The sequence below is a fragment of the Phoxinus phoxinus genome (genome assembly GCF_949152265.1).
Source record: "Phoxinus phoxinus genome assembly, chromosome: 15".
NCBI classification, from domain to species: domain Eukaryota; kingdom Metazoa; phylum Chordata; class Actinopteri; order Cypriniformes; family Leuciscidae; genus Phoxinus; species Phoxinus phoxinus.
The window spans coordinates 11,131,687-11,156,714 of NC_136890.1; the positions used below are offsets into that span (position 1 = coordinate 11,131,687).

General features: G+C 37.1%; 1 protein-coding gene across 1 annotated transcript; it reads left to right on the forward strand.

Annotated features, from left to right (window-relative positions):
- Nucleotides 1-276: 276 nt before the first annotated feature.
- On the forward strand, nucleotides 277-24,788 carry rab11fip1a (RAB11 family interacting protein 1 (class I) a). The gene is made up of 6 exons (XM_079638483.1): nucleotides 277-800; nucleotides 12,117-12,535; nucleotides 14,183-15,056; nucleotides 18,255-19,934; nucleotides 21,235-21,346; nucleotides 22,809-24,788. Exons 1-6 carry the CDS (start codon nucleotides 457-459, stop codon nucleotides 22,995-22,997), a joined length of 3,618 nt encoding a protein of 1,205 aa, XP_079494609.1. The 5' UTR covers nucleotides 277-456; the 3' UTR covers nucleotides 22,998-24,788.
- The last annotated feature ends 240 nt before the right edge of the window (nucleotides 24,789-25,028 follow it).

Sequence of the window (25,028 nt, forward strand, 5' to 3'; positions counted from 1 at the left end):
ATTTAATGAGGTAATCGGCAAGGCAGTTTCTGATTGGATGTCTGTTGCAAAACAACTCGCTGATACTGTACACAAACCCACATCGTTTACTGTACACCTTTGCCATCGCACTTCGAGGTTAAAATGGTTCTTTAAAAAGTCATGACCAAATATTAAAAGTGGTGCAACGTTGTTAAAAGTGGCCGGGATTTATATATATATTTATTCACAGAGTTTAGTATTCTATCGAAAGCTCTTCATTAATAGTTTAATAATCTGAAGAATGATCTGATACCTGCATCACCTGAACGCTGGGTACACAGTGACGTCAGGCGTGAGGGGCGGGGCTTATATACGATCTCCCAAACAGTTACACACAGGAGCCAGAGCGACGCCGGATACAAGACAAACACCAAGCGGGATCGAACGAACAAAGCGCAACTTTTCGTCCCGGTTGAACCTGGACTTTAACTGAGAATGTCTTTGGGTGACCAGCAGTGGTATCCCACCAGCGTTCAGGTAACAGTGCTCAAAGCGCGAAACCTGCGGATCAAGGGCAAAAATGGAACGAACGACGCTTATGCCATCATGCAGGTGGGCAAGGACAAGTTCTCCACGTCCGTAGCGGAGAAATGCGTATCGCCCGAATGGAAGGAAGAAGCGACGTTCGATCTGCCGCTCTTCCATCAGGGGAACGCGGAGCGATGCACGCTTTACATCATCGCGATGCACCGAGCCCCGGTGGGACTGGACAAGTTCTTGGGACAGGCTGTCGTCAACTTAGTGGACCTCCACGCCAACAGATCACGCAAAAAGACCGAGTGAGTGTCATTCTGTCCTATGGGGGAATAACATTGTATATTTGCGTCATAAAAACATCCCATTATGACTCAAACGATTTGAAAAGTTCAAAGCGATAAGCTTTCAAACAGTTCATCAAAGTATGTTTTGGTCTCCTCTTTTGTAATGGCAGGATTCAGTACTCCACCCTTTTAAAACAAATGTTCGTCAAGTAAAAGTACATTTCGTCTCCTAGGTGTTTGTTTTTATGAACACAGTAATATTTCATCTCTTACAATATACGTGTGATGACTGACTGGATACATCGAAATGTGATCAGGCAGGAACGATTCAGCTACGTCACACGTCACAGGCTATTTAGAAAAAAAAAAGAAAAGAAAAAAACTGTACTAACTACAATTATTTTTAATCAACCTGTTCCTCATTTTCAGTTATGTTTGGGTACATCCACGACATGTTTTCCCCTCTCCTATGAGTCAACATAATAGGCTATATTAAAAAAATATTTGTCCAATAGGTTGTGGGGTGTAAATGATGACACATCTACAATTCACTTCAAATAATGAATTCTGGATTAATTAACTATAAGGTAGCTCCAAACATAGTTTTGTTGAACTTATAACACTGCAACACAGGGTACCCAGACGGCAACATAGTGTCTGCCCAGATCAGGGCCAAACCTGGTACATGTGGATTCAACCAGTACCAGATGTGGGCCGGATCTGGGCCGACACTATGTTGCTGTCTGGGTAACCTCCCTATATTTTGATGGAAATTATAGATAATTGGAAAGGCCAAATTGTTGCCCCCATATTTTATATTATTCATTCTGCACTTCATTACGCACCCGCTCTGTTTGTTTGTAGGATGACAAAAATTTTTAAGTTTTTATGCTGGGTTTCCTAAGCAGTATAATAGCGCTCGTCAATGCCGAAATGTTCGAGACGGCCAATCAAATCAAACAAGGTAGTTTTTAAATGTTTTTAGGTATTGATCTGCCACCAGGATGTTGTTATAAGTTTGCCTAGGTTTTCTGAATTTTGCTGTGTGGTTGCTAAGGTGTTGCTAGGTGTTTGTTTGAAAAGAGCTCATCCTCAAGTTCTCCACATATTTCCAGTTTTCCTTTTACTGGAAAATATGCCTTTACTTCCCCCCCCCCCATCACACACACACACACACTCACACACACACACATTTAGCAACATTTTTTACTATGATCACAAAAACTCAAAAAGCCACATGATTTGAGCTGTTAATATAGTGAATATGAATGTATAATATATATATATTTATATATATATATATTATACACACACACATAACTTCATATAGTATATGTGCGTGTGTTATTATTATTATTGGCCCTAACCCTATGAGTAATAGTCATGTTTGCCTTGTCTCAATGCTAGGAACTGAATATCAATTCTTGACAAAAAAATAACAAGAACTAGTTCAACAGAAAATGTAGGCAATAAATAGGCTAGGCACCACAGAAACGGAACACAAACTTTGTGCTTTTTTTTGTTTGGTTTGGTTTCAATGTAGTAGTTGCTTAATTTTTCTCCAGCTTTTCACCTTTGGAAATGAGGGCTGCTCATATTCAAAAACAGAAGGCATGCGAGTTTCCCTTTATTTGCATATTAGGTTGGCTTACTGATTTGTCCAGTCGACTTCCTATTCTGGCCTTTAAGAGAGGGAACGGGAAGTAATGTCTTTTTGCCCTGTGGCCTTCGGAGTTTGAGGTCCTGTGCCGTTTGTTCATGTTGCGCTGCAGATTGTCGTACCCGTTTGATTCATTGCTCCATCAGGGTCTGCTTGTTTGAACCAGTGGATCACACACATGATCTGTTCCATGATCTTGACCATGTCCATGATGACCATATTTGTTGCTGGGTTTGCTTGTTTAGCATTTGTACCTTTTCGAGCACAGAAAAAGTGCAATATAAAACAAACATTTATTATTGTTGTTGTTACTAGTAACTTGGCCCATTGAATCCATCATTGTCATGTGATCTCAAGATGTCAGCATTTATGAGGGTGAGCTCAGCTCCATGTAGAATTACTTGGTTCACTTTTAACAGAAAAGCTTTTTTTACTCTGACTTTTTTTCAGTCAATATGATTCCGACTAATTAGGCTAAGATAAAAATATGTGTGCCATAAGCCCTTTTTAAGTTACTTATAACAGATCTAGAACAATTATTAATATCAGGAGTAACTGGTGGCAACTTCATTAATGGCTCTGTTCATTTTCTTGGGTCAATTTTCCCCCCTCAGATGTAGGCTATGCTTTTGAAAAGGCATAGTTTATTATTCCAAGCAAGCAAATGTGACTAATAGTAAAACGGTCCATCACAATCTTACACAACCAGTCTAACTGAATTACAAATAATGCCGTTTTTACATTCCTCTCCACCCATCCCAGCCCAGTACAAAACTTTACTACTCATTAACTGACAGGCATGAGTGACACCCTAGGTTGGGATAGTGGTGTATATCAACACACATAGGTGTTTACTTTCCACCACCTTTAAGAGTGTGCGTGTGTGTGCGTGCGGGTGTGCGTGCGAACACAGTGTTATCTTCCTTTGATAGATCTGGTTCATGCAGTTTAGTAATTTAAATACTAATCCAACTTAAAGACACTAGAGGAACATAATTTATATTAAAACTGTAATATGGCCTTATGTTAAGAAAATTAGGGTTTAAACAGTCTGCTTGAAATCTGTAAGAGTGACTAAATTATACTAGAAATATATTATGATTGCATGAACATTTTTGATAAATGTTTTGTATTGTTTTTTTTATATTACCGTTAATAATAATAATTACTATTCACTTTCTAAGAACAATTGATAGAATAGAAAAAATATATATAACAACTTACCAAATTAATAAATGCGTGTGTATATATATATATATATTAATATAATATAATATAATACATTTTTTTTACTGAAAAAAGTGTTCATAAAAAAAGTTTGTTCTTTTTCACTGCTAATGAGGGCTGCTCTTCATTCAAATACAGAGGACCTTTTATTTGCCTATTGGTTTGACTTCCTATTCTGGTTTAAAACCGAGAGCAAAGGGACGTGTAAGATCTGTGTATTTGCCTTGGGTTTGCCCCAGTTCACATGCTTGCCATTTAAAGCAGGTGTGTACTGCACCTGAGACTATGTAATGGTGAAGTATGGTAATAGTTGTGACGTGAATGTTTGGGTGTATCCATGCAGGCTTCCGATGTAAAATAGGAATGCAAAGCTCCTTATGACATAATGAGAGATAAGCACTTAAAAAATGTGTGATTATTTCAAGCAGGTGTGTTTTGAAGGAGGTCTTGGCTTAAGTATCACTGAATGACTGTATTGTCTCCCATAATCATCTCAGATCTGATGAGTCTTGTGCATAATATCATATTTTCTGTTAGCACTGAAGGTCAGAGGCTTTGTTCATTCTCTTCATGTTGTCTGTCTTCGTGTTCCAAAAGTACTAAGAATGAAACATAATGTAACTATTTGCTCTTTTATTTTTTGTTAAAGTCCATAACTTCCATGGCGGCATGATATAGAGTCTTAATATAATGCCTTAGTATATGGATGACCAAACCTGCAGAAATTATAGATGGATGGATGGACGGATGGATGGATGGATGGATGGATGGATGGATGGATGGATGGATGGATGGATGGATGGATGGATGGATAGATAGATGGATGTAATAACAGGAAACTTAACTTTTTTGTATTTATTTATTATTAAATAAGGGAGGAGCATAACTGGTTGAGAGCTCACATATAGAAGCATCAGATCTAACCAAGCGATAGAGATCGGGGTAACACTTTATTTTACAGTTTCCTTGTTACATGTACTTACCATAGTACAGTAAATTATGCATAATCACTTGCAATTAAGTTAACTCTCAACCAAAACCTAACCTTAGTAAGTACATGTAGTTAATTATTATTACAGTACTTAAATATATAATTACACTGTAAGAGTTACACCTTAAAATAAAGTGTATAAGGAGTATATATGACCGTCAACTGTTATTTTCCCTGATTTGCATTGACAAATAATTTCATAGTGACCATGGTTTTCCAGATATAGAAACAAAGCTGGATCCAGCTTCTTATGTGATATGAGCATCATCATCAAGTCCAGAACCATCGAGGTTTCTAGTCTAATTTATTTTGCAATCAAAAAGTCCTCCATATTAATTTATTATCAGACAATATTGACAGTCTGAGAAAATGTTGGCACTGGCACTTCATTATAGTATTGTGCACTGCAAGCACGTTGTCTTTTTGCTCATAAAACACAAGCCCTCTCTCTTTCATTCTCGCTCTTTCTCCCTCTCATTACGAGCACACAAGGGATTGAATTTTGCCTTCTCTTTTTCTTTGAGCTTGCTGGTGTCGTGTTACTGTCCTACTTCAGGGTAATGTTGATATGGCAGCTTTGACATTGAGGTGTGGGTCAGCTGATCGTTGTCTCATACGAATATCCAATATGAGACAAAAACTATATAATAATAATATCAGTAGTTAGACAGTTCTTATCTTAATTTAATATGGCATTTCCCCCCTTCCAAGGCATTTTAAAGTCCCAGGCCTGTCATGTTTTAACGCCTCTCCATCTTTTGATTCTCCTGTGTAAGTATCCGTACGTAGTCTTCAGTCCAGGTTTATTTAGACTAAGGTGTGGGTCATTCTTAACCTCAGTGGATCTTTTTTCAAATTATTTTGCTAAAACTTTATCTAGGCCAACTATTCCCATGTCACATGACCTCTCAAACTCTTTATGAAATCATTTGTTATCCCATAAATAAAAGAGCAGACGAAACTCGCTGCACCAGTTTGTTTTGCAGTCTCGCAGTGGCTGTGCCCTTGGTTTAAAGTTTCTCTGTCAACATGGTTTTGTGCACCTGAAACAAATAAAAGTAATCGGTGTGAACTCATGGTTCCTGTTAACCCTTTCGTGTCCCATTCACAGCAAGGTTAGGCAAGTTTAATTCAAATTTAAATTAGCATTGTTTATCATTTTCATTTGGTTTCTTTTTTTTAGAGGAATAGTTTGTTTTAATTTTAATTTATTTCAGTGAGGAGGATTAAACTGCTGTGTTTTTAACAGCAGTGCTACTTTATTAAGAGGAAGTCCTCTAAGAGCATTTAATAGTTTTATTTTTGACATTTGCCTCTTTATTACACGGTTACATTATAATTATTGAATAATTACTGAATGTGCCATACTGGACTGCCATTTTGCTCAACTGTGTGGGGATTTTTGGGCTTGCGTGACAATGTTGAGTAATCGATTTTAATCGATCTTCATTTTAAAGGTGACATCGGATGCCCCTTTTTACAAGATGTGAAATAAGTCTCTAATGTCCCCAAAGTGTCTGTGAAGTTTTAGCTCAAAATACCCCACAGATAATTTTTATAGCATGTTAAAATTGCCAGTTGGCAGTTATTATTTGTGTCCCTTTAAATGCAAATGAGCTGCTGCTTCTGAGCCACATTTCAAGAAGACGGCGGAGCTTCAAAAGCTCATATCGGCAACAATACAAGACAATCTCACGCACTGAAAATGGCTTAAAAAGCTCTCAGTAGCGGTGTTCAGTTTGAAGCGGAGTCGGACAATAATGCCTAGCCAGAGAATATATGCTGTATGGAGATAGAACATGTATATATGAACATATGCAGGCTATAGTCTAGTTTAATTACGGTTATAACTTATGTTGTCATCTTGATTTTATCCACTTAGTGTATAAGCCTGTTGTAGCGGACCTTGTCTAAATGATGGCCAAAACTTTACTGATGACTTTATGAAGTTTATTGTACTTGTAAGAGCTGAATAAACAGTATAAGAAGTGCACATTAAAGTCCATAAACTCTCTCTATCTCTCTTGCATTATCATCAACATATTACACAGCAAATTACATAAACACATTTGTTACAATTAACAGTAAACCAATTTATACACACCTTTTCAGGGGGTGCTTAATAAACTGGAAACTTTATATCTGTAAAACAAACAACTCCTATGAACTGTGATAAAGTGCGTGTTCTCCCTTTCATTACTGCCGTGACCAGTATTGCTCCGGAGACGATAAGCTGGATCACCAACAGTTTGTACTGATCCCTCATTGAGTAACAACTTTTTTTTAGCAATACCTGTGTTTTGTATTGACCCTCGTTCACAAAGCAGTCTGGTTTAAATTGATTCGCGCAGATATACCGGTAAACAAATATAGTTATATGAGGGCGCAAGTCCCTTCGAAAACATACAACTAATCCACTGCGTCTACGGTGGCTCTGATGTCGGGAGTACATGAAGACTGTCATGTTCACTCTTACATCCAACACCGGAGTTGCTTATGAAACATTCTTTTTGCTGGAACCCTACCTTGCTGACAGCCGTCTTTTAGTCCCTCAAAAAGAGTGTAACTAAGAGACAAAGGCTCGTCCTTTACGTGCGTGAACTGATCACTTAAACCAGACTTGTGTCATTGTCATAATGTGAAGCTGGATGAAGTCGTTCAGTAGATCTACTTCCAGGATTATTGTATAAATGTGACTTATGTTTATCTATGTAGTTCACTGTGCCCTTCTCAGACAGAGTTAATGATTGCAGCTGAAGTTAGATTAGGAGCCGCACTTGTTTGTTTGAGTTACTTTTTCCCTGTATAAAGAGATAAACCAGTGTGTGTGTGTGTGTGTGCATGTGTTAGATTAGCTGCGAGGAATGTGTTGGATGTTCACATGAAGTCCATTCGTCAAATTTTTCGAATGTTGTCTCGGATAACAAAGGTCTTTCAGGCATGACCATTTGGATCGATACCTGAGAGCCGCGAGATGATGTATTGAAGATTAATGCTTATGGAAGAGACTAAAAATGGGTTTTACTGCAAGGCGATCTATTAAAAGAAAAAGGTCAAGTCATATCTGTATTTGATGTGATATTTTGTGCTTTGTTTAAGCATCTGTTGTTCACCTCCCCTTTGGTCCAAACAAACGTTGGAGAAGAAGATAATGTAAATAGGTCTGGATTATCTTGAAAGAACTTTCCTTATCAAATTCTAAACAGTGACCTCATGAACATTCCTTGAGCTTCAATTGCTGATAGGCTTGATTTCACTTCAGTCTCTCCCCACCCCGAAACTCCAGATTTGAGTTTCCTGCTGTGGTCCGAGTGTATACAGTCCACTAACGGACTGATAGTCTGTGTTTCCTGGTTTTGGGTTTATAGTTTTTCCCATTTGGAATTTGGGACTACAGTATTCTTTGAAGTTCTTTGAGTTTCTGCTGCACAACAAAACACTGAAAAATGTACACGCATTCAGGGCTCAATGAAAATGAAATATATTTATATGTTATATAAAGGGTTTGAATTTATAATGCATGATTTTTCATTATCATTATTGGACACCTTTTGAAGTAAGAACGTTTTGGCTTTTTTAGAAAATAGGCTTTAATACGCTGAGTTCATGGGCCGGTTGCATAAACTGATAAGACTTTTCCAAGTTAGTCATCACATTTTTTCTTCAGGACTGTTCATAGTTACGTAAAAATGTAGATTGGTCTAATTTGATATGAAAACGTAATGCTGATTAACCCTTGACTAACCCTAACCCTTGACTAGTCTTAAAGGGGACCTATTATACCCCTTTTCACAAGATGTAATATGAGTCTCTGATGTCCCCAGAGTGTGTATGTGAAGTTTTAGCTCAAAATACCCCACAGATAATTTTTTATAGCATGTTTAAATCGTCACTTTTTGGGGGTCAAAAAAACGCACCGTTTTAGTGTGTCTCCTTTAAATGCTAATGAGCTGCTGGTTCACGGCACAGGGGGTGGAGCCTAACCAGCTCGCGCTCAGTAAACAAACTCGAAAGATGATAGTATCAAAACAGAAACTCACAATAACGGTGCTCATTTCGACTCGGACAATAATGCCTAGAGTCCGAGAATATATGCTGTTTGGAGATAGAACAGGTATAGTTTAGTTTAATTACGGTTATAACCTATGTGTCATTGATTGTAGCCACTATCAATACAAGCCTGCTGTAGGACCACGTCTGAATGATGACACAAAATATACTGATGAGTTTAATCAAGTTTATTGTATGTCACAAAAGATGAAGCGTCAGTTTTACTCCAGAAAATCAATGTAAGAGCTGAGTAACCAGAGTATAAGAAGTGCGTAAGTACATAAACAAATTTCAGTAGATTATTATTTTTTTTCTTCAAAAACAAAATGAACCCAACTCGTCTTCAGCGGCTGGCTCAGATTTCAGGAGTAAATAGAGAGAGCTATGTGAATGCCACAACACCTTCAACGCTTGGGAGACATTCTCATCAGTGCAGCAATGGCGGATGTGTACAACTCGCTGTGACCTCGATCAGAGCGGGTCTAAGTTAAAACGGCAGTGTCTGTCAACACTCGTGGGCGGGGCCTGTGGCTGTAGTGACGTCACTAAAGCCGCATTCTGAAAACAGGTCGTTGGGAGACACTGCTTATGATTTATGGGGATTTAAAAAAAGGATTGAGTGGATTTTTATCACTGTAGGGTGGTTGTGTACACACACTGCCAACACACATGTCCAAACAGCAAACAAAAGTGAATTTTGTATAATAGGTCTCCTTTAATATAATATCCGGCCACAATACGTTGACTTTTGTGAGGGGAAAAAAACCCCATTAAATTAACGTCAAGCATAATTTATATAATTTTATAGGCTATTGTTTATTTGAAGGAATTAAAACTGCAGTTTCATGTATTGTATTGTTCAACTGATTGAGGTTGAGATTTGGAATGTAGTAATAAGTAATGCAATACTTTTAAGAAAGAAAATTGAATTACTGTACTAATTACACTACTGTAACTTACCAAACATAACTTACCAAATTATACATTAAAGTACTGAGTAATAATAATTAACTTAGCTGTTTACACCTGGCCACTTCATGCGTTTTCTCAGATCGGATAGCTATCTGATTTATCAAAACGATTCCATTTACACCTGGTCACATAGAGGGCATTTCAACCCGATCTCACGGCAATTCGTACGAATTTTACGAGGTGGCTAATTCGTACGACCTCACTCGTAAGAATTTGTACGTTTTTTGCTAAATCGTACATATTTTACGAGTTGCCAAAATCGTATGAATTCATTGCTGAATCTCTCACACAGTGGGTCATTCTTGTTGAGCCCTGAAATCGCTTTTACGTGTTATTCTAAAAGGGAAAAATGTTCATGATTCTCCTTAAAATTTTAGCAGCAGTCTGTCCAAAACGCTTGTCCTGTGGGGGTCCAACCCTAAATGCTTGGCATTCTTCTGCAGCTGCTTCCTCTGAGCACATGCCACATTTAATCTGATTCATCTGTGGGAGCCGCTGTTTGGTGTCAGTGTGACTGTAGACTACCCATGATCCCAGTGTTCAGGAGTCTATTATGACAACAGCGTGGGTGGATAATGGCTTGTTCATGATTACAGATACTGAACTCCAGAACTCTCCTACCTGCTGCTCTGCTGAAAAAATTGCAGAGTAGAAATGAGTGGACAAGCGTGGGCTAAACAAAGACATTTTTCCCTTTATTTCATCAGTAGGAGGGCTTCTCTGACCTGGATCATTTACTGGCACAGGGTTCAACTCCCATGTGAAATTCTGGCCTCTCTATTTGTATACAGTAATTTAGTTTTGATCCCACCACCATTTAAACCCATGAATTTAGCTTATATAATAAAAAAGGTATCATCTTAACCACTTAATCACGTGTGCTCATAGGGTTATGATAAAGTCATGTTCGACTCTCTAAATTATTAAGTTCTGATTGGTCAGGTGCAGCATTTTTTTTTTTGTACAATGAATGCTAATGATCACTCTGTGGCCTTGTTATTCTCACATAATAAAAATAATAATAATAATAATAATAATGTACCAGCCAGAGATTACAGGATTCTCCTACAGTTCTTTCCCCACACAAACAAATCTCTCTCTCTTTTTTTTTTACCTTTAAAAAATATATGTAACATTTTCTTTACAAAAGACTAAAGAAAATTTGCAACAATATGAAATGTTTCCAAAATTACACTTAAATCATAAATTACTTATGTAACATATGCAATGTTATTTTAGCATTATTTAGTATTGTTAATATTTAGTAATTTTATGTGCCTTTTTATTACTATTTTAACACTTTTTTAAAAAACTTAGTTAATTTTTATTTTAGTTACTTGCCAAGATAATTTTTTTTAAAGTGTTCTTTTTCTAATAATTATGTATTTTTTTTTATTTTAGCTTTATTTTAATGAGCACAAATTATTTCTAATAGTTGTATTTACTTTAATGTGATTTAAAAATAAGACTTAAAACTACGCTGTCATTTTTTAAGTTGATTCTTAGCAAAAAAAACACTTTGTTCTTTCAAAATTATGTGCTCATTCATTACTTCCACCAACTAATCAAGTATTCTCGCAAACGTAGAATCTTCCATTCAGAATACATATGAGCAAGTCGCTCGAAAGAGGGAAGCCAGTTGCGCCTCCATCTTGAAAATGCATTAGCCAAAGATGACATACCTGGAAATTCAAGCTTTGCCTTTTGCGCTTTTACACTCAGTGGCACCCTGACGAATGCGAGGGGGAGATTACTCGCGACTGCCACCGTAGGAGTTAAAACGCCCTTGGAATGGGAGGGGCTAGAAAGTAATATTCAGTTGGTAGTCATATACAATTTAACCGCTGGGAGTAAATCTTACAAAGTGTAGCTTTAAATAAGCTGAAATAATTCAAATAAATGACAATCCTTAAAAGGGACCTATTATGCTATTTTTCAAAGTATTGATTTTATTTTTGGAGTCTTCTAGGATAGGGTTTCATATTTGAATGTTCAAGAAACACATTTTTTACATTATTGCAACTCCTATTTTCCTGTCAGTAACGCTCTCTTTAGTTCCTGTCTCTATGAAGCCCCTCCTTCTGAAAACTGCAATGTGCTCTGATTGGTCGACTGTACCACGAGTTTCAACACTACTAATGCAACTCAACCAGGCCTCACTCCTTTTTTTTATTATTATGCCTTAGGCGGGAATAATTTAAATGAGGAATATCGTGATGTGTACATTACCGGAAGAAAACTCAACACCACAATGGAGGCGTTTCACTCCCTTTGGATTGACTTTGCAGACCTTTTTTCATGCTCAAACAGCAACATTATACACTTAAGAAAGTTGAAAATGTCAAAAAGCATAAAAGGGCCCCTTTAAAAAAAAAAAAAAAAGAGCACTACCTTAACACAATCTAATGCAAACCTTGTTTGATTCTCTTTGCAGTTGGTACAAGCTGGTGGATAAGAATGGGAAACAAGAGAAGGACCGAGGGGAAGTTCATTTGGACATTCAGTTCATGAGGAATAACCTGTCGGCCAGCATGTTTGACCTCTCCATGTCAGACAAGCCTCGCTCTGGCATCTCCAAGCTCAAGGATAAAATTCGTGGTAAGAAGAAAGACGGCCTGTCGGATTCTGCCTCTGCGATCGTGCCCTCCTCAGTGGGATCCGACAGTGAAGGAGAAGGAGAGGGTGGTTCAGACACTCTTAAGAAGAAATCAAAACTGAAATCCTTTTTTGGACCAAAGACAAACCTCCAAAGGAATGTGTCCCAGTCCATGTCAACCCTAGGCACCCTGCCTGAGAAGAACAGTTCACTCAGCAGCAGCAGATCGTCCGGCCTTAATGTGGACTCTCCTGATGGTAAGGTCAAAGGTCATGCATCTAGTCCAAATATATGTACCCCCTCCACCTTTTATTTTTCCCCCTTTATATTAAGCTTTTAAATGTCTGCTTTGACCAGTTTGCATAATTATCATCCATAAAATGTATTCATTTATTCATTAAAATGTTTTATTTTGTAGAAATGTACACTAACAGTAAAAAATGTGAAGTAATTAATACTTTTTAAAATGTTTTTGAAAGAAGCCTCTTATGCTCAGCAAGCCTACATTTATTTAATTAAAAATACTGTAAGACAGTAAAAATGTGAAATGATCACAATATAAAATAACTAGGGCCGGGACTCGATTAAAAAATGTAATCTAATTAATTAGAGGCTTTGTAATTAATTAATCAAAATTAATCGCATTTTAATCGCATATAAATATTTGACCTGAGAACAGTGAGAAGTCATTTTTTTTTCACATGGATTTTTAGTATACCATTGAATAATGACTGAATACATAAGCTTAAGCAACAAAATATTGTTTATTTTTGTTTAACCACGTCCAGCAGACCAGTGCTATTTTTGCCATTAAGTGTAACGTTAGCAATAGCCGTTCCGAATTCCTTGTTGCACAGCTCACAACCATGCTCTTATAGGTTGTAAATAGTTTTTTCTTTGACACTGGTGGCTCATCCGATTTTGTTGTGTTATCCTCCTCGTCCGTCTCTCCCCCAATTTCACACAATAGATGTAAATATAACGTTTTTTAAAGCTAGCTAGCAACTGCTCACGCTGTTTAGTCCTGGATGTGTGTTGATGCGCGCGCGACCGACAGCGCAGGCAGTTGCTAGGCAATAAGTTGAGCTTCCAATCAAATAAAAGTAAACGCCTGGCATTGGCCAATCCACTGTTTTACCCGTTTACGGACACAGGATTGGATGTACACAACCATGAAGACAACAAAGTAACAGTAGACGGAAACGGTTTAATTTGAAACCAGGAAATTCTACTTTAGAAGTACATTTTCACAAAAAAACGTGTCCCGGGAAAGAATATACATTTTCCGGGACTGTCGCTCAAAAAAGAGAACAATCCCTGGAAAACCGGGACGAGTGGCAACGCTAGAAGTTATCGTTTAAATACTGTCTATGGAAGTTGTGAACGCTAGTTGGTGCTCCAGTATAATCGGTCCGCCTAAACTCATCCAAAAATAAGTGCGATTAAAATGCGTTAAAAATGTTTAACGCGTTATTTTTTGTGTAATTAATTAATCTTAATTAACGCGTTAAAGTCCCGGCCCTAAAAATAACTATTTTATTATATCATATATTTTTAATGTAATTTATTCCTAGTGTATGTAGGTAAATAAATAGTTTATTACTGTGTATTGTTGCAACAATGTATTAAATTGTATTAAATTAGAAAAAACAGTGAGCTAAAATGCCTTAATTAATTTTAAGTGCATTATGATTACTGTTAGTACTACTTTTTTTAAAAATATATATAAATATAATTTGATATGTAGCTCATACATCTACTAAAATTCACCTCAACACCAGTTACAAAAAAAAAAAGTCTGACATTTTTAGGTGTTTCTTAAGTTTCTGACATTATCCAAATACATTTTGGACCTCATGGACATTGCGGTTTTAATACATATTGTCTTCTATTTTCTCTTGCAGTGAAAAAGAGGTTTAAAATTCTGGGACACAAGCGCACTGACAGCTCAGATAGCAAAGGGTCTCTTGGTCTCTTTTCTCTTCTGAGCCGCTCTAAACAAAACATCCCGGAGCAGAATAACATGTGCATCAACGGCAACCATGTTTATGCTGAGGAACAAGATCCGAAAGCTGCTTTTGGCTCCACACTCAGTCTGAACAGCTCAGGAAAGGGTTCAGTTGAGGATGTTCGTAAACACCATCAAAGAAATGCGTCCGACATGTCCATCGACTCACTTAAAGGCCTGAGCATCCCCTCATACAAGTCTGAAGTGCAAGACAAAACTCCTCTTCCCTCACAGAGCCCTCTAGAGGACAGGAGCCTCAGTCAAGTAGAGGCGGTGGAGAAGGAGAAGGGTAGGAAACCAGGAGGAAGAAGCCTTCAAGAGATGCTGGACCGACAGGAAGATAAAGAGTCAAGGAAGCAGCAAGAAGTAGAGCGAAAACAAGAGGAAGAGAGGAAAAGCAGACTTGAAGAGCAGGAGAAGAAGCGCAAGGAAGAGGAAGAGCTGCAGAAGAAAGGCAGCGAGGAGGAGACGCAGCGGGCCGAGGAGCAGCGGCACCACGAGGAGTCCAGAGTCACCGAACGCCTTTCCTCTCTCTTCGGCATCGGAAGGAAGAAGGAGGAGAAGAGAGAGGAAGCAATAAATGAACCCAAACGTCTGGATGTGCCCTCCTCCATAAACCCGTTTGAAGACATTCCCCTCACCCCGGATAACCCAGCCCCAGAAGAGAGATCCACGGACCCACGGAGCGGCGCTAGGACCACACTCACCCCAACGCCACCAGCCATTGCTTTCCCCAGTCGCACAGCGAAAGTGTCTGCCGTCAAGCCGAGGTGAGTGCACATATCGATGAACCTCCTCTTGATTTATGGCTGGGTGAATATTCACTAATTAGCAATGCATTTAATAGTGAGATAATATTAAGCAATATTTTGATGATTTTAATGCACAATTGATTTAGCAGTAAGTTTCCTGTAGTGCTTGTTACACTAGTTTAAGCAGGGTCTTGCACGGGTCCTGTTTGGTGACCGCCCGCATCTGCTTTACGTACCAGAACACCCAGTACGTTAATCAACAACAGAAACATTCATTTAACTCTGTACCCAAACGGTTTAACACAAAGACTGTGATCCAAACCATATCTGCATTCAAATAAATCTAAACGTTCATATCAGTGAGGGAGTTTTGGAGGGTTTCTGTGCAGTGTGGATATTATGTGCATCATAATCACAGACAGAGGTGACTTAATGTGAAATGCTTAAAAGGTGTAGGCCTACATATAATAATTTGAACATGTAACATTATTTGACATTTTAAAAATGCTTTTGTTATTTTACCCGCAGTATATCCGTGTATGTGCATTCATACAGGTGTTTTAATAGTAAGTTCAAAAGAAAAAACAAAGGCTTTAGTAAATTTAATGTCATTAAAATGTTTTAGCAAAAATATAACTAGATAAATATTTCTGTTAATTTCTGTACATTGTTATATTGTTGCTTAATATTGTATTATTAATGCTTACTTGTATTCAATTATTGAAAAACAACGCCTTAATGATATTTAACTAGATTTTTACTGCTTTAGTTCTTACATTATACACTACTATTCAAAAGTCTTGGGCTATTGAGATTTAAACCAATAAATTAATACTTTTATTTAGCAAGAAGAATCCATTTAATTTGATTAAAAAGTGGCAGTAAAGAAATGTTTAATGTTACAAAAGATTTCTATTTTAAATAAAATGCTGTTCTTAGAAATTTCTATTCCTCAAAGAAGATATTTATTTTGTTTCCACAAAAAAATATTGAACAACTGTTACCAACATTAATAAGAATAATAAATGTTTCTTAAGGACCAAATCAGCATATTAGAATGATTTCTGAAGGATCATGTGACACTGACGACTGGCGTAATGATGCTGAAAATTATGCTTTGCCATCACATTTTTAATTGGAGTAAAATACAAAACAGTTGGTTTAAATTGTAATATTTCACAATATTACTGTTTTTACTGTATTTTTGATAAAATAAAACATAAAAAGTATTACGGACACCAACATTTTTACCTGTCGTATACATTACGATTATATTTATATAATCTATATATATATATATATATATATATATATATATATATATACACATACATACCAAAATGTTTACCTGTCGTGTACATTACAAATCTTATTTATATATATATATATATATATACGATTCGTAACGTACACGACAGGTAAACATTTTGGTATAATAAAATATATAATATTTAATATATAATATATCATATTTAATTGCACATATAATTAATAAATTGTTTTAAGCAAAACACTTAAATTTGGACTCTTATGTTTTAAAACAAAGGGTTTGTAGTGGAAACTTTATTATTATATAGATGAAACTTTCCATGTGCATATAAATTAACTATCATTATCATTAATTTCAGCCAGCTGTAAATCAACCCCAGGGAACTATCTATTGTTCTACCCTTGAGCTCCATGCTTTTCTTTTAAACACCATATTTTTAAGCATTCTTATAAGATCTAAAAAGAAACTAAAAATGTCGAGGTCTGTATTATATTCAGCCGACCTCATGCTGAGGCTGCATGCTGAATGATGTGTAATGCAGTTAGTATCTGGCCACCTGAGAGCTGAGGGAAACCCAGGCTGAAACTCGACTCCTCTCACCTCTGTCTACTCTACTGCTCTTAAAGAACAACTGCTTCATTTAGACTTGCGAACATTGCTTTAACAGATGATTAATAACAGAAGATCTGAAGTTGTGCACAATAACAGGTCAAGAGAGTAAGTGCATAGTAGTTTTAGCGAAACGGCTCAAATTGCTACACACTGAGGTTGTTACTGAAAGTGTTTCTCGTTCAAAGACCCCCATTAGCTTTTAGCATTTTTGTTTTTGTCTCTCAGCACAGCTTTATCCCGTTGTGGAAGTGTGTGTGTGTGTATGGGTGTGGATTTTCTGTAAGGATGGGATGAAATCATTGTTTCTCAACTAGATGGGGCGGTTCACGTATGACTGAGTTTCATACCCTTGGGTGAAAGTGGAATATGTTGTATCACAGTGATTTAGTCAAATAAAAAGCTCTTCATTCAATCTTCTGTTGAGTGCTGTACCTGAAATACTTTACGCCTAGGCTAGGCCTAAATGAATTGTGCATAAGTTTACCTTTACCTACTTTGAACGCATACTAATAGCCTAATGTATATGTTATTTATGGCATTCAGTGTTTGTTTATTTTTATGACCACAAAGTGTGCTCAGAGTAGGTTTTATTGTATTAAATGATTTGCATGTTGACACTATGCAACTAACTTAACCTGTTTTGACGAAGGCATTTGATTGGTTAGTGGAGGAAGGAATGTGTACTGGATCGTCATGTGCTAAGTTGTGAAAGATGATGATCTTGTACTCTTACAGACAGTGACTAAGAGACCTCGTGTTAGGGAAAACTGTATTTGTACTGGGAGTTCTAGGGATTTTAGGAACTTCTGTTTTGTGGTGATTAACTATTATGGTGAGTAACAAATTTTTTCAAAAGCTGAGAATAGAAAGAGACAGGAATAGATGATGTTTTGTTGCCTTTGTTTCTGTGAACCTTTTAGATTTGGAAGTGCATGGTACATTTCCTCGTGTTTATTTGGAGTTTATGTTTAAAAATTAGAATAGAAGTAAAATATTAATACTTACATTTAATAATAGAAAATTTATTTTTATGTTGTAAAAGTTGTTTTTTTTATTATTATTTTTTAAACTGTGCGTGTGTGCAAGGCAAGTCATTTAATAGTAAGAAGACATTGTTTCTATTGTTTTGAATGTTCAGTGGTTCATGTAAAGTGTAGATGTCAGGTATTGAGTTGTGATAATAGATTTCAAACAGAAGGGTCCTGTGCTGTACATATTAAATTGATTGAACTTAGTGTTTTTAGTTGCTGTAGTAATGCCCGGCAGAAACGTATTGGATTGTAAGCACTGGCATAGCTGTAAGTTGACCATTTTATGTTTTTACTCTTTGGCAGATTGGCTCTGAGTGTACTGCCTGAAACCGATAATAGCCATTCCCAATCCCCTTCAGACTCTGTAGACACCCAGAACACTATCCACGCTTCTCCACTTTCCCCATCCCCCTCTACTGATTCACTTGAGCCTTTTGTTATGTTTTCCGATCTACATTCATCTTTGGCACCTCCTAAACCTCAGAGGAGTTTCATTGAGTCAAGTGAGTCCATGGAAAACCTCTCAGCTCCCAAATCTGACAAGAAGCGAAAGGCGCCTCTACCCCCTGGTAATCATGGGGGCTCGTCCAAGACTGAAAGCCTTCCTGATAATGGGGGACAATTGCATACCCAGAATGCCAAAGATAGACCGGCTCTTCCTCTTCCAGACTATGAAACCCTCTTTCCCAAGAAGAGGCATGGGGTGATGAGTCAGACACGTTGGGACCATATTATCGCAGAGGTAAACCAGAGGAACTGGGATTTCTCTGAAGAGGTGAATGTAGATGGACCAGCGAAGCCGATGACAAATAAGTATGCGGCCTTAAAGGACAGAACCTCAGCAAACCTTAACCAGCACCAAAGGAATAATGATGTACCTGCTAGGCACAAAGCACTCATTCCACCCAAAGCTCCTGCAACACCAGAACCATCAGTTGAGCCTAATGTCCAACATGGTCATATCAGAGAGCCTTTATATGCTACGGTCAATAAGCCTAAAAACTCCAATTACATGGAAAATAAGTCACCTCCCGCTGTCCAAAGTCGACATATACCTCAGGAGATGGAAAGGAAGACTCCGACTCCTGATGCCATTAACCATCAACTCTCCCAGCCAAAAGAGAAGCCTACGCCAGCTGCCAGAGCCATTCCAAATTTTAATTCAAAGATTGGTGATGTGGCTAAAGAGGCGCCTTCAGTCAAACCCAGACAACAGTCATTAGCTAAGGACCCAGTCAGACAAGTCCAACCAGACAAGCAAGTAACAGCTCAACCCATTATGTTAGAAAACAACAAAGTTGAGAATCCACACAAGGGCAAGAAGGAAAACATTTCTACAGATGTGTTTGTTGAAGCAAATCACCTTAAAACTGCTGCAATTCCAGAAGAACGGCATTTGGGAAAACTGACTAATGAACCTGAGGGGAAGGGAATAATTGCTTATGACCCATTCCCAAATGATAACTTAATATCTAAAGATCCTTGGGCTTTACCACAGCAGACCACAAATGAAGACGTCCTGTTCACAAGGGGCGCAAAGACAATGGGAATTCCTGAAGATCAGGCGCCAACCAATGATAAAAAAGATAACAAATTTGCAAACAAAAGAAAAAGTGATCTATTCACAAATTTTTCTGAAAACGACACCGCACCAAAATTTGAACGCGGAAAACAATCGCCCAGCTTTACTGAACAAGCCAGAGTATCATTTCATAGAAATTTTTCACTTAGAAAGAAAAATTCTCGCCAGATCACAACTACTGGGAAAGCTGATAGTAGTCTGGATCGATCCGTTTCTCAGTCTTCACAAGATGCCGAAGACGTTGAGCTGACTGTAACTAGTGTTGCTCCAGTAAGCAGAACTGAACCCACCCTAGTAACATCTGAATCCCCTATTGGGGGCAGGACTACAGTTCGTGCTTGGGTCTCGCCATCTGAGGCTCAGCCAGTTAGTAGTGGAAGTGCTGTTTCTAATTCAAGAAGGTGAGAAGTTATCCCGACCCCTACTAACAACTCCTCTAACAGTCTGTCACCCCCTTTGGGCTAAACCCATCAGCTTTCAAATCAGCAGCTTTTATTTTACCTCAATCAATCTCTGGCCTTCGGCATTTGTTCAATTGGTGGCTTAGTGGTTGGTTACTACTTCCTGGGATCTTGAGGGTTGGGATTGTGGGCTTGGGGATTTGCTATTGATTGTTGCTATTTGTGGTTCAAAATGTCATGGTCTTTTAAGACTTGTGTAAATAGAACTGAGGCAGTGTCAAATAATACAGGGGTTTCTCCGTTCTGTTTTGTTATTGAAGGCCATATTAGATTGATTATCTTTACAATGTGTACGTTTTATGAAACTGGATCCATATGAAAGGCTGTAGATGTGAGATTTACATAACATACACATTGAAGCTTACATAAAAAAAGTGATGCATACAAGACTATGAGGTCACATGATCATATACTGAAATTAACTGGTGAGCATGAGTGTTGGGGCACAATTTGTATTTGTTCTGAAGATTGTGATTATTTTGCATGATTCTTAATTGCTCTACCACAAAGGTGCTTACACTTGAGTTTTACATTTCTCTGCTGTACTCTTATTGATCTTTTGATTTTGTTGGGAGTTATACATTGGGTGACTTTGGAATGGTTTACTAACACATGCCAAGAACTGCTTTCTGCTTCCGAGACAGTATGTACTTTATACCGCAGTTAGTGTGTGAAAAATATAGTATGCAACAAACATTTAAAAATGTAATATGCAACATCGTAACATGACGCATGTATTCTATTACTACAATGTAATGAGATAAAGACGCGTCTAGTTATCATCTGAGAAAGGTTATTTGAGATTTTTAATTTAACTTTTTGCCGGTCATTCATTTCTCCTGAAATGGTCGTTAAACACAAATTGTGGTATGCAGTATCCTATGTACTGTCGTGTGCTTTGGTTGTAAATGCACATTTACAATGTAAATGCAAATCTAAGGGTATCTGTGCATACAGAAAATTTGCAACTCTAAAGTACTAAATTATTTGCATGAGATAAGCGATAAGGTACGCCAATTCCAAACATATCCATGGCTCCTTAATCAAATACTAAAATAAAGTGGGTATGTCTTCAAGGCCCCTTGTTTACTTTTGTTTACATTTTTACTAAAGGTTTGTTTTATTTTTTAAAAATTGTACATCCTCTTGGATGAATGAAAATGCTCTAGTTATTTGCCGTTGTTTGCAGTTGAGTTTTCATGTTCATTTCGATAATATGTCTATATCTCTCCTTTCTTAGGCCTCACCCAGTGAAACCCATGAACACCGCAGAGAGCCAGTCTTCCAGTCTTCTCGCTGTGGGCAAAGACCCAAAGAATATCACCATCAAGGAAATGGCTGAGAAGTCAAAGGTACAGTAATTTACCTACTTTCTGCCTCCTTACTGTTTAGCACAGAGGGCGGCAACCTTTTGTCATGAAGTGCCATTTTTAAGTTTCCTAGTTAATCACTTTGCCATTTCTGAAGCAATTTTCCCACATTTTTATTTTATTTGTCAAGTTACTGTTTTCATGTTTAAATTGGTATTAATAACTTGATTTCCAATGTGACCCTACTGAACCCCACTGCGTATACAGAGTTTGCACATCACCATCATTGTGATGTTTGTGGAATATTTAAAAGGACTCTGTGTACTTATCTCCTATCTCCGATATTTATAGCATTATTAGCTTTTTTTCTTCTTCTCAAAGCTAAGCACAACAAATGCAGCAGAACAAGAACAACTGTCAGTCAAATAGACCTAACTTGTGTGATAGATCTGCTGTCTTGATCTGTGTTGTGCTTTCAGTGGCTCGGTTAATAGTATTTATAGCTCCTAAGTAACTTAATAAAACAAGTTGTCTTACTGTGAGGAATGATTACCTCAAAATGTAGATCTGTATGCATGTATGTGAAATCCATACACCTGTCACTGGGATTTTGCCAAGTACGACATGTTCCTGGATCAACATAATTAACCATTCCTGTCTGAAATTTTTGAACTAACCCTACCCATAACTTCTCCCTAAACCAGAGGTAAATAATTAGAAGCACCTAACCCTGACTGCAAGCCTAAACTTGACATAAACTGTAAACTTGTCCCTCATATCTGATTAGTTGATTGGAATGTTGTTTCAGGATCAACACAGATGTTGATCCAGGAACACGGTGTACTTGGTGAAATCACGCTCACCTATGTAGTACACCACTCGCATATTGCTCACATGCTAATGTTGGCACATGTGCCACAGGTTGCCGACCCCTGATTTAGCACATTGAAGAATAAGTTGTTAAATAACACAAATGGGAATATAAAATGTCTGAAGAAAAACATATGCAGGCACAATTTGTTTAAGTCTGCTTTCATTTTGAATTTGATTCTCGTTTTTAAACCCAAGTATCGGCTGATTTGGGATATTTAAGTGTCCATGGTCATTTCTAATATTTTATTGTTACTGTATTGTTAAAGTTAACTTTTAAAATGTTTAATCTTAATGACGCTGAAAAATGGAAATTAATTTAGATTACATTTAATATACTGTGCACTCTAATGTCGTGACCCTACTTTTACTTGTAGCATTTGAAACAATTGGTTTTAGTTCTCTTTTTTTCTTCTTTTTTTGGCTTTTATTTAGACAAAATATTACAGAATTTTGATATCGGCCAACAATATGTAAATACTTATTGGTATCAGCCAAAATTTCACTATCAGTCCATCCATAGGTTTTAGGATAATGAAAAACATCAATCACATGTATCCAAACTTTTGATTGGTGCTGTATAACTTATACTTACTTTTTTCCCCTGTGTTCCTTCATTTCACTACGCATCCAGATTGGAGAGAGCGCTCCGTTCACCCAGCTCACACAGGAGGAACTGATCACACTAGTGGTAAAGCAACAGGCTGAACTATCCAAAAAAGATTCCAGGATCGTGGAGTTAGAGAACTACATTGATAACCTGCTAGTTCGTGTCATGGAGGAACAGCCGGCCATCCTGCTTTCACTTAATTCCAAGTGTTAGGGTTTGATCAGAACATTTCCCCCTGATCATAACACTCAGACACTTTAATATTGTGGGATTTGTCTGGAATGCACAGAAGGATTTGGGATTTCAGGCAGAATGTAATATCACATCTCATGTTTGCTTCAATATTTAATGCACGACTTCACATTCTGATTTCACCACCAATATCTTACAAATAACTTATTTTTACTATGTGGATGTTTGATAGTATATCGGGTCCAACTATGCCAGAATTCGGCAGTTTGAATGCTGGGGTATTGTTATTGTTTGGTGTTTTTTTTCCTGATTGGATTATGGTATGATCTCCCTCCAAAAATCTACCCAACAACAAACACATCCTATTTATTGAGCATATCATTGTCTTTCTGTGCACCTTTCCATTTAGGCAAAGAGAGGGCTTCTTAATGCATTATTTATTGAAGTCTTAAGTTTTGTATTTGATGATTTTCCTTCTCTCTGAAGTGCTTTGTTTCAGTCTTGACTGCTGCGTTCATTACTTTCCTTACTTCAATGCTCCATTCCTGTTGATGCGGCCTTATGTCTGTTGGGGCTTAAATCAAGGGCAGACATTTACACTATACGCACTTTTTACCTGAACGGGGTGTTTCATTTATGAAGGATAGTGTTTTTATATTAAGTAGTTATCTGGAATACCCTATAGAATTACCTCTGTAGAAATGCCTTAATGAAGAAATATTTTTCTGTATGTATACTTCTGATTATGAAAGGCCTTTGTTCTTACACTGGATATATAGTTCATTTTCAGTACCCTGGTCAATATTGACTACCTATATTTTTAAATCATAAACGAAAAACTGAATTGGCTGTTAAATTAATTAATCAAAATCTGATTGTTATATGCTACATGTTTGTTTTTATATTATAGTCGACCAGATGTTGACCAGGCATTCTTTAAAAAAAGCTTGATATCAACCTTTGAGCACATGTACATACTTGTGACATACGGCGATTGATAATAATGAACAAGCAATAACTGTTTGCAGAGTTTTGTTTCCTGAATTTCAGGTAATGTGACCCTCTCCTCAAAGCGGGATCTTTTGCGTTGTCATGTAGCCTGTTGACATCACAAAAAGTGTTGAAAGATTGTCTGTTGTGAAACCAAAGATCTTTGTTTTAGAACTGAAGTCTTACCATACGGTACCGGTCGCAAATCTGCTCCCCACTACATTATATTCTTATTATTAATATTAATGTTTTTAACCAGGGAGTAAACATTTACTTGTTTTTAACCTACTGTACCTTGTCCACTTGTGTAACTATGAGGAGACTATTATCTCTCTTAACGAGGATGGAGGAAATGTATTTATTTGTTTGCCATTAAGGCAAAATTAGATGTTTTTTTGTGTTGCGGTTATATAAATTCAGTTATGAGAAGATTCATAATCAAGAGCTTCTGCTGAGCTCATTCAAGTGTTGTCAATCACTTTGAGTGAGCTCACTAAACTATTCACAGCATTTCCACCGTTGCCTGGTTCTGCACAATCCAAACAATTATTTTATATCTGAATTTGAATGAGAAGCCTTATTAATTATTGCAGATGCTATGCAAATGTTTTGTATACCTGTGCCTTCTCTTTTTATTCAAGATTCCATGTCATTAAAACATTCATGTATTTAAGTTGTTCCTTATCTTCAATAACTGCGGAACTGTAATTTTGATTATGCTTCAATTCATTGAATAAAACTTAACTGAACTCACATAGCCTGTGTTTTTATATATAATATATGGATTTTGTTCATTGATATGATGTTTAACAGTAAACATTCAAATACAAAAGTATACGAGTCAGTATATTTTAATGTCCATTAATGAACCGTTGAAGTGAGGGTTTCCCCAAAATAAATGGTAATTTACTCGCCCTTTCTTTCATCTGTGAATCATGATATTAAATATACAAGCTATTTAGAAAAATGTTTTGACAGTCTTTGTCCATTTAATGAAAGCAAAAACATCGGACCATCATTGTTTGGACAAAGGAAGACATTTTTATCTTTATCCTTTTAAAT

Coding starts and splice junctions, on each gene's coding strand:
- rab11fip1a (XM_079638483.1), top strand. CDS start 457: ATGTCTTTGGGTGACCAGCAGTGGTATCCCACCAGCGTTCAGGTAACA. Junction 801..12,116: donor AGATCACGCAAAAAGACCGA/GTGAGTGTCATT, acceptor TTCTCTTTGCAG/TTGGTACAAGCTGGTGGATA. Junction 19,935..21,234: donor GCTGTTTCTAATTCAAGAAG/GTGAGAAGTTAT, acceptor CTCCTTTCTTAG/GCCTCACCCAGTGAAACCCA.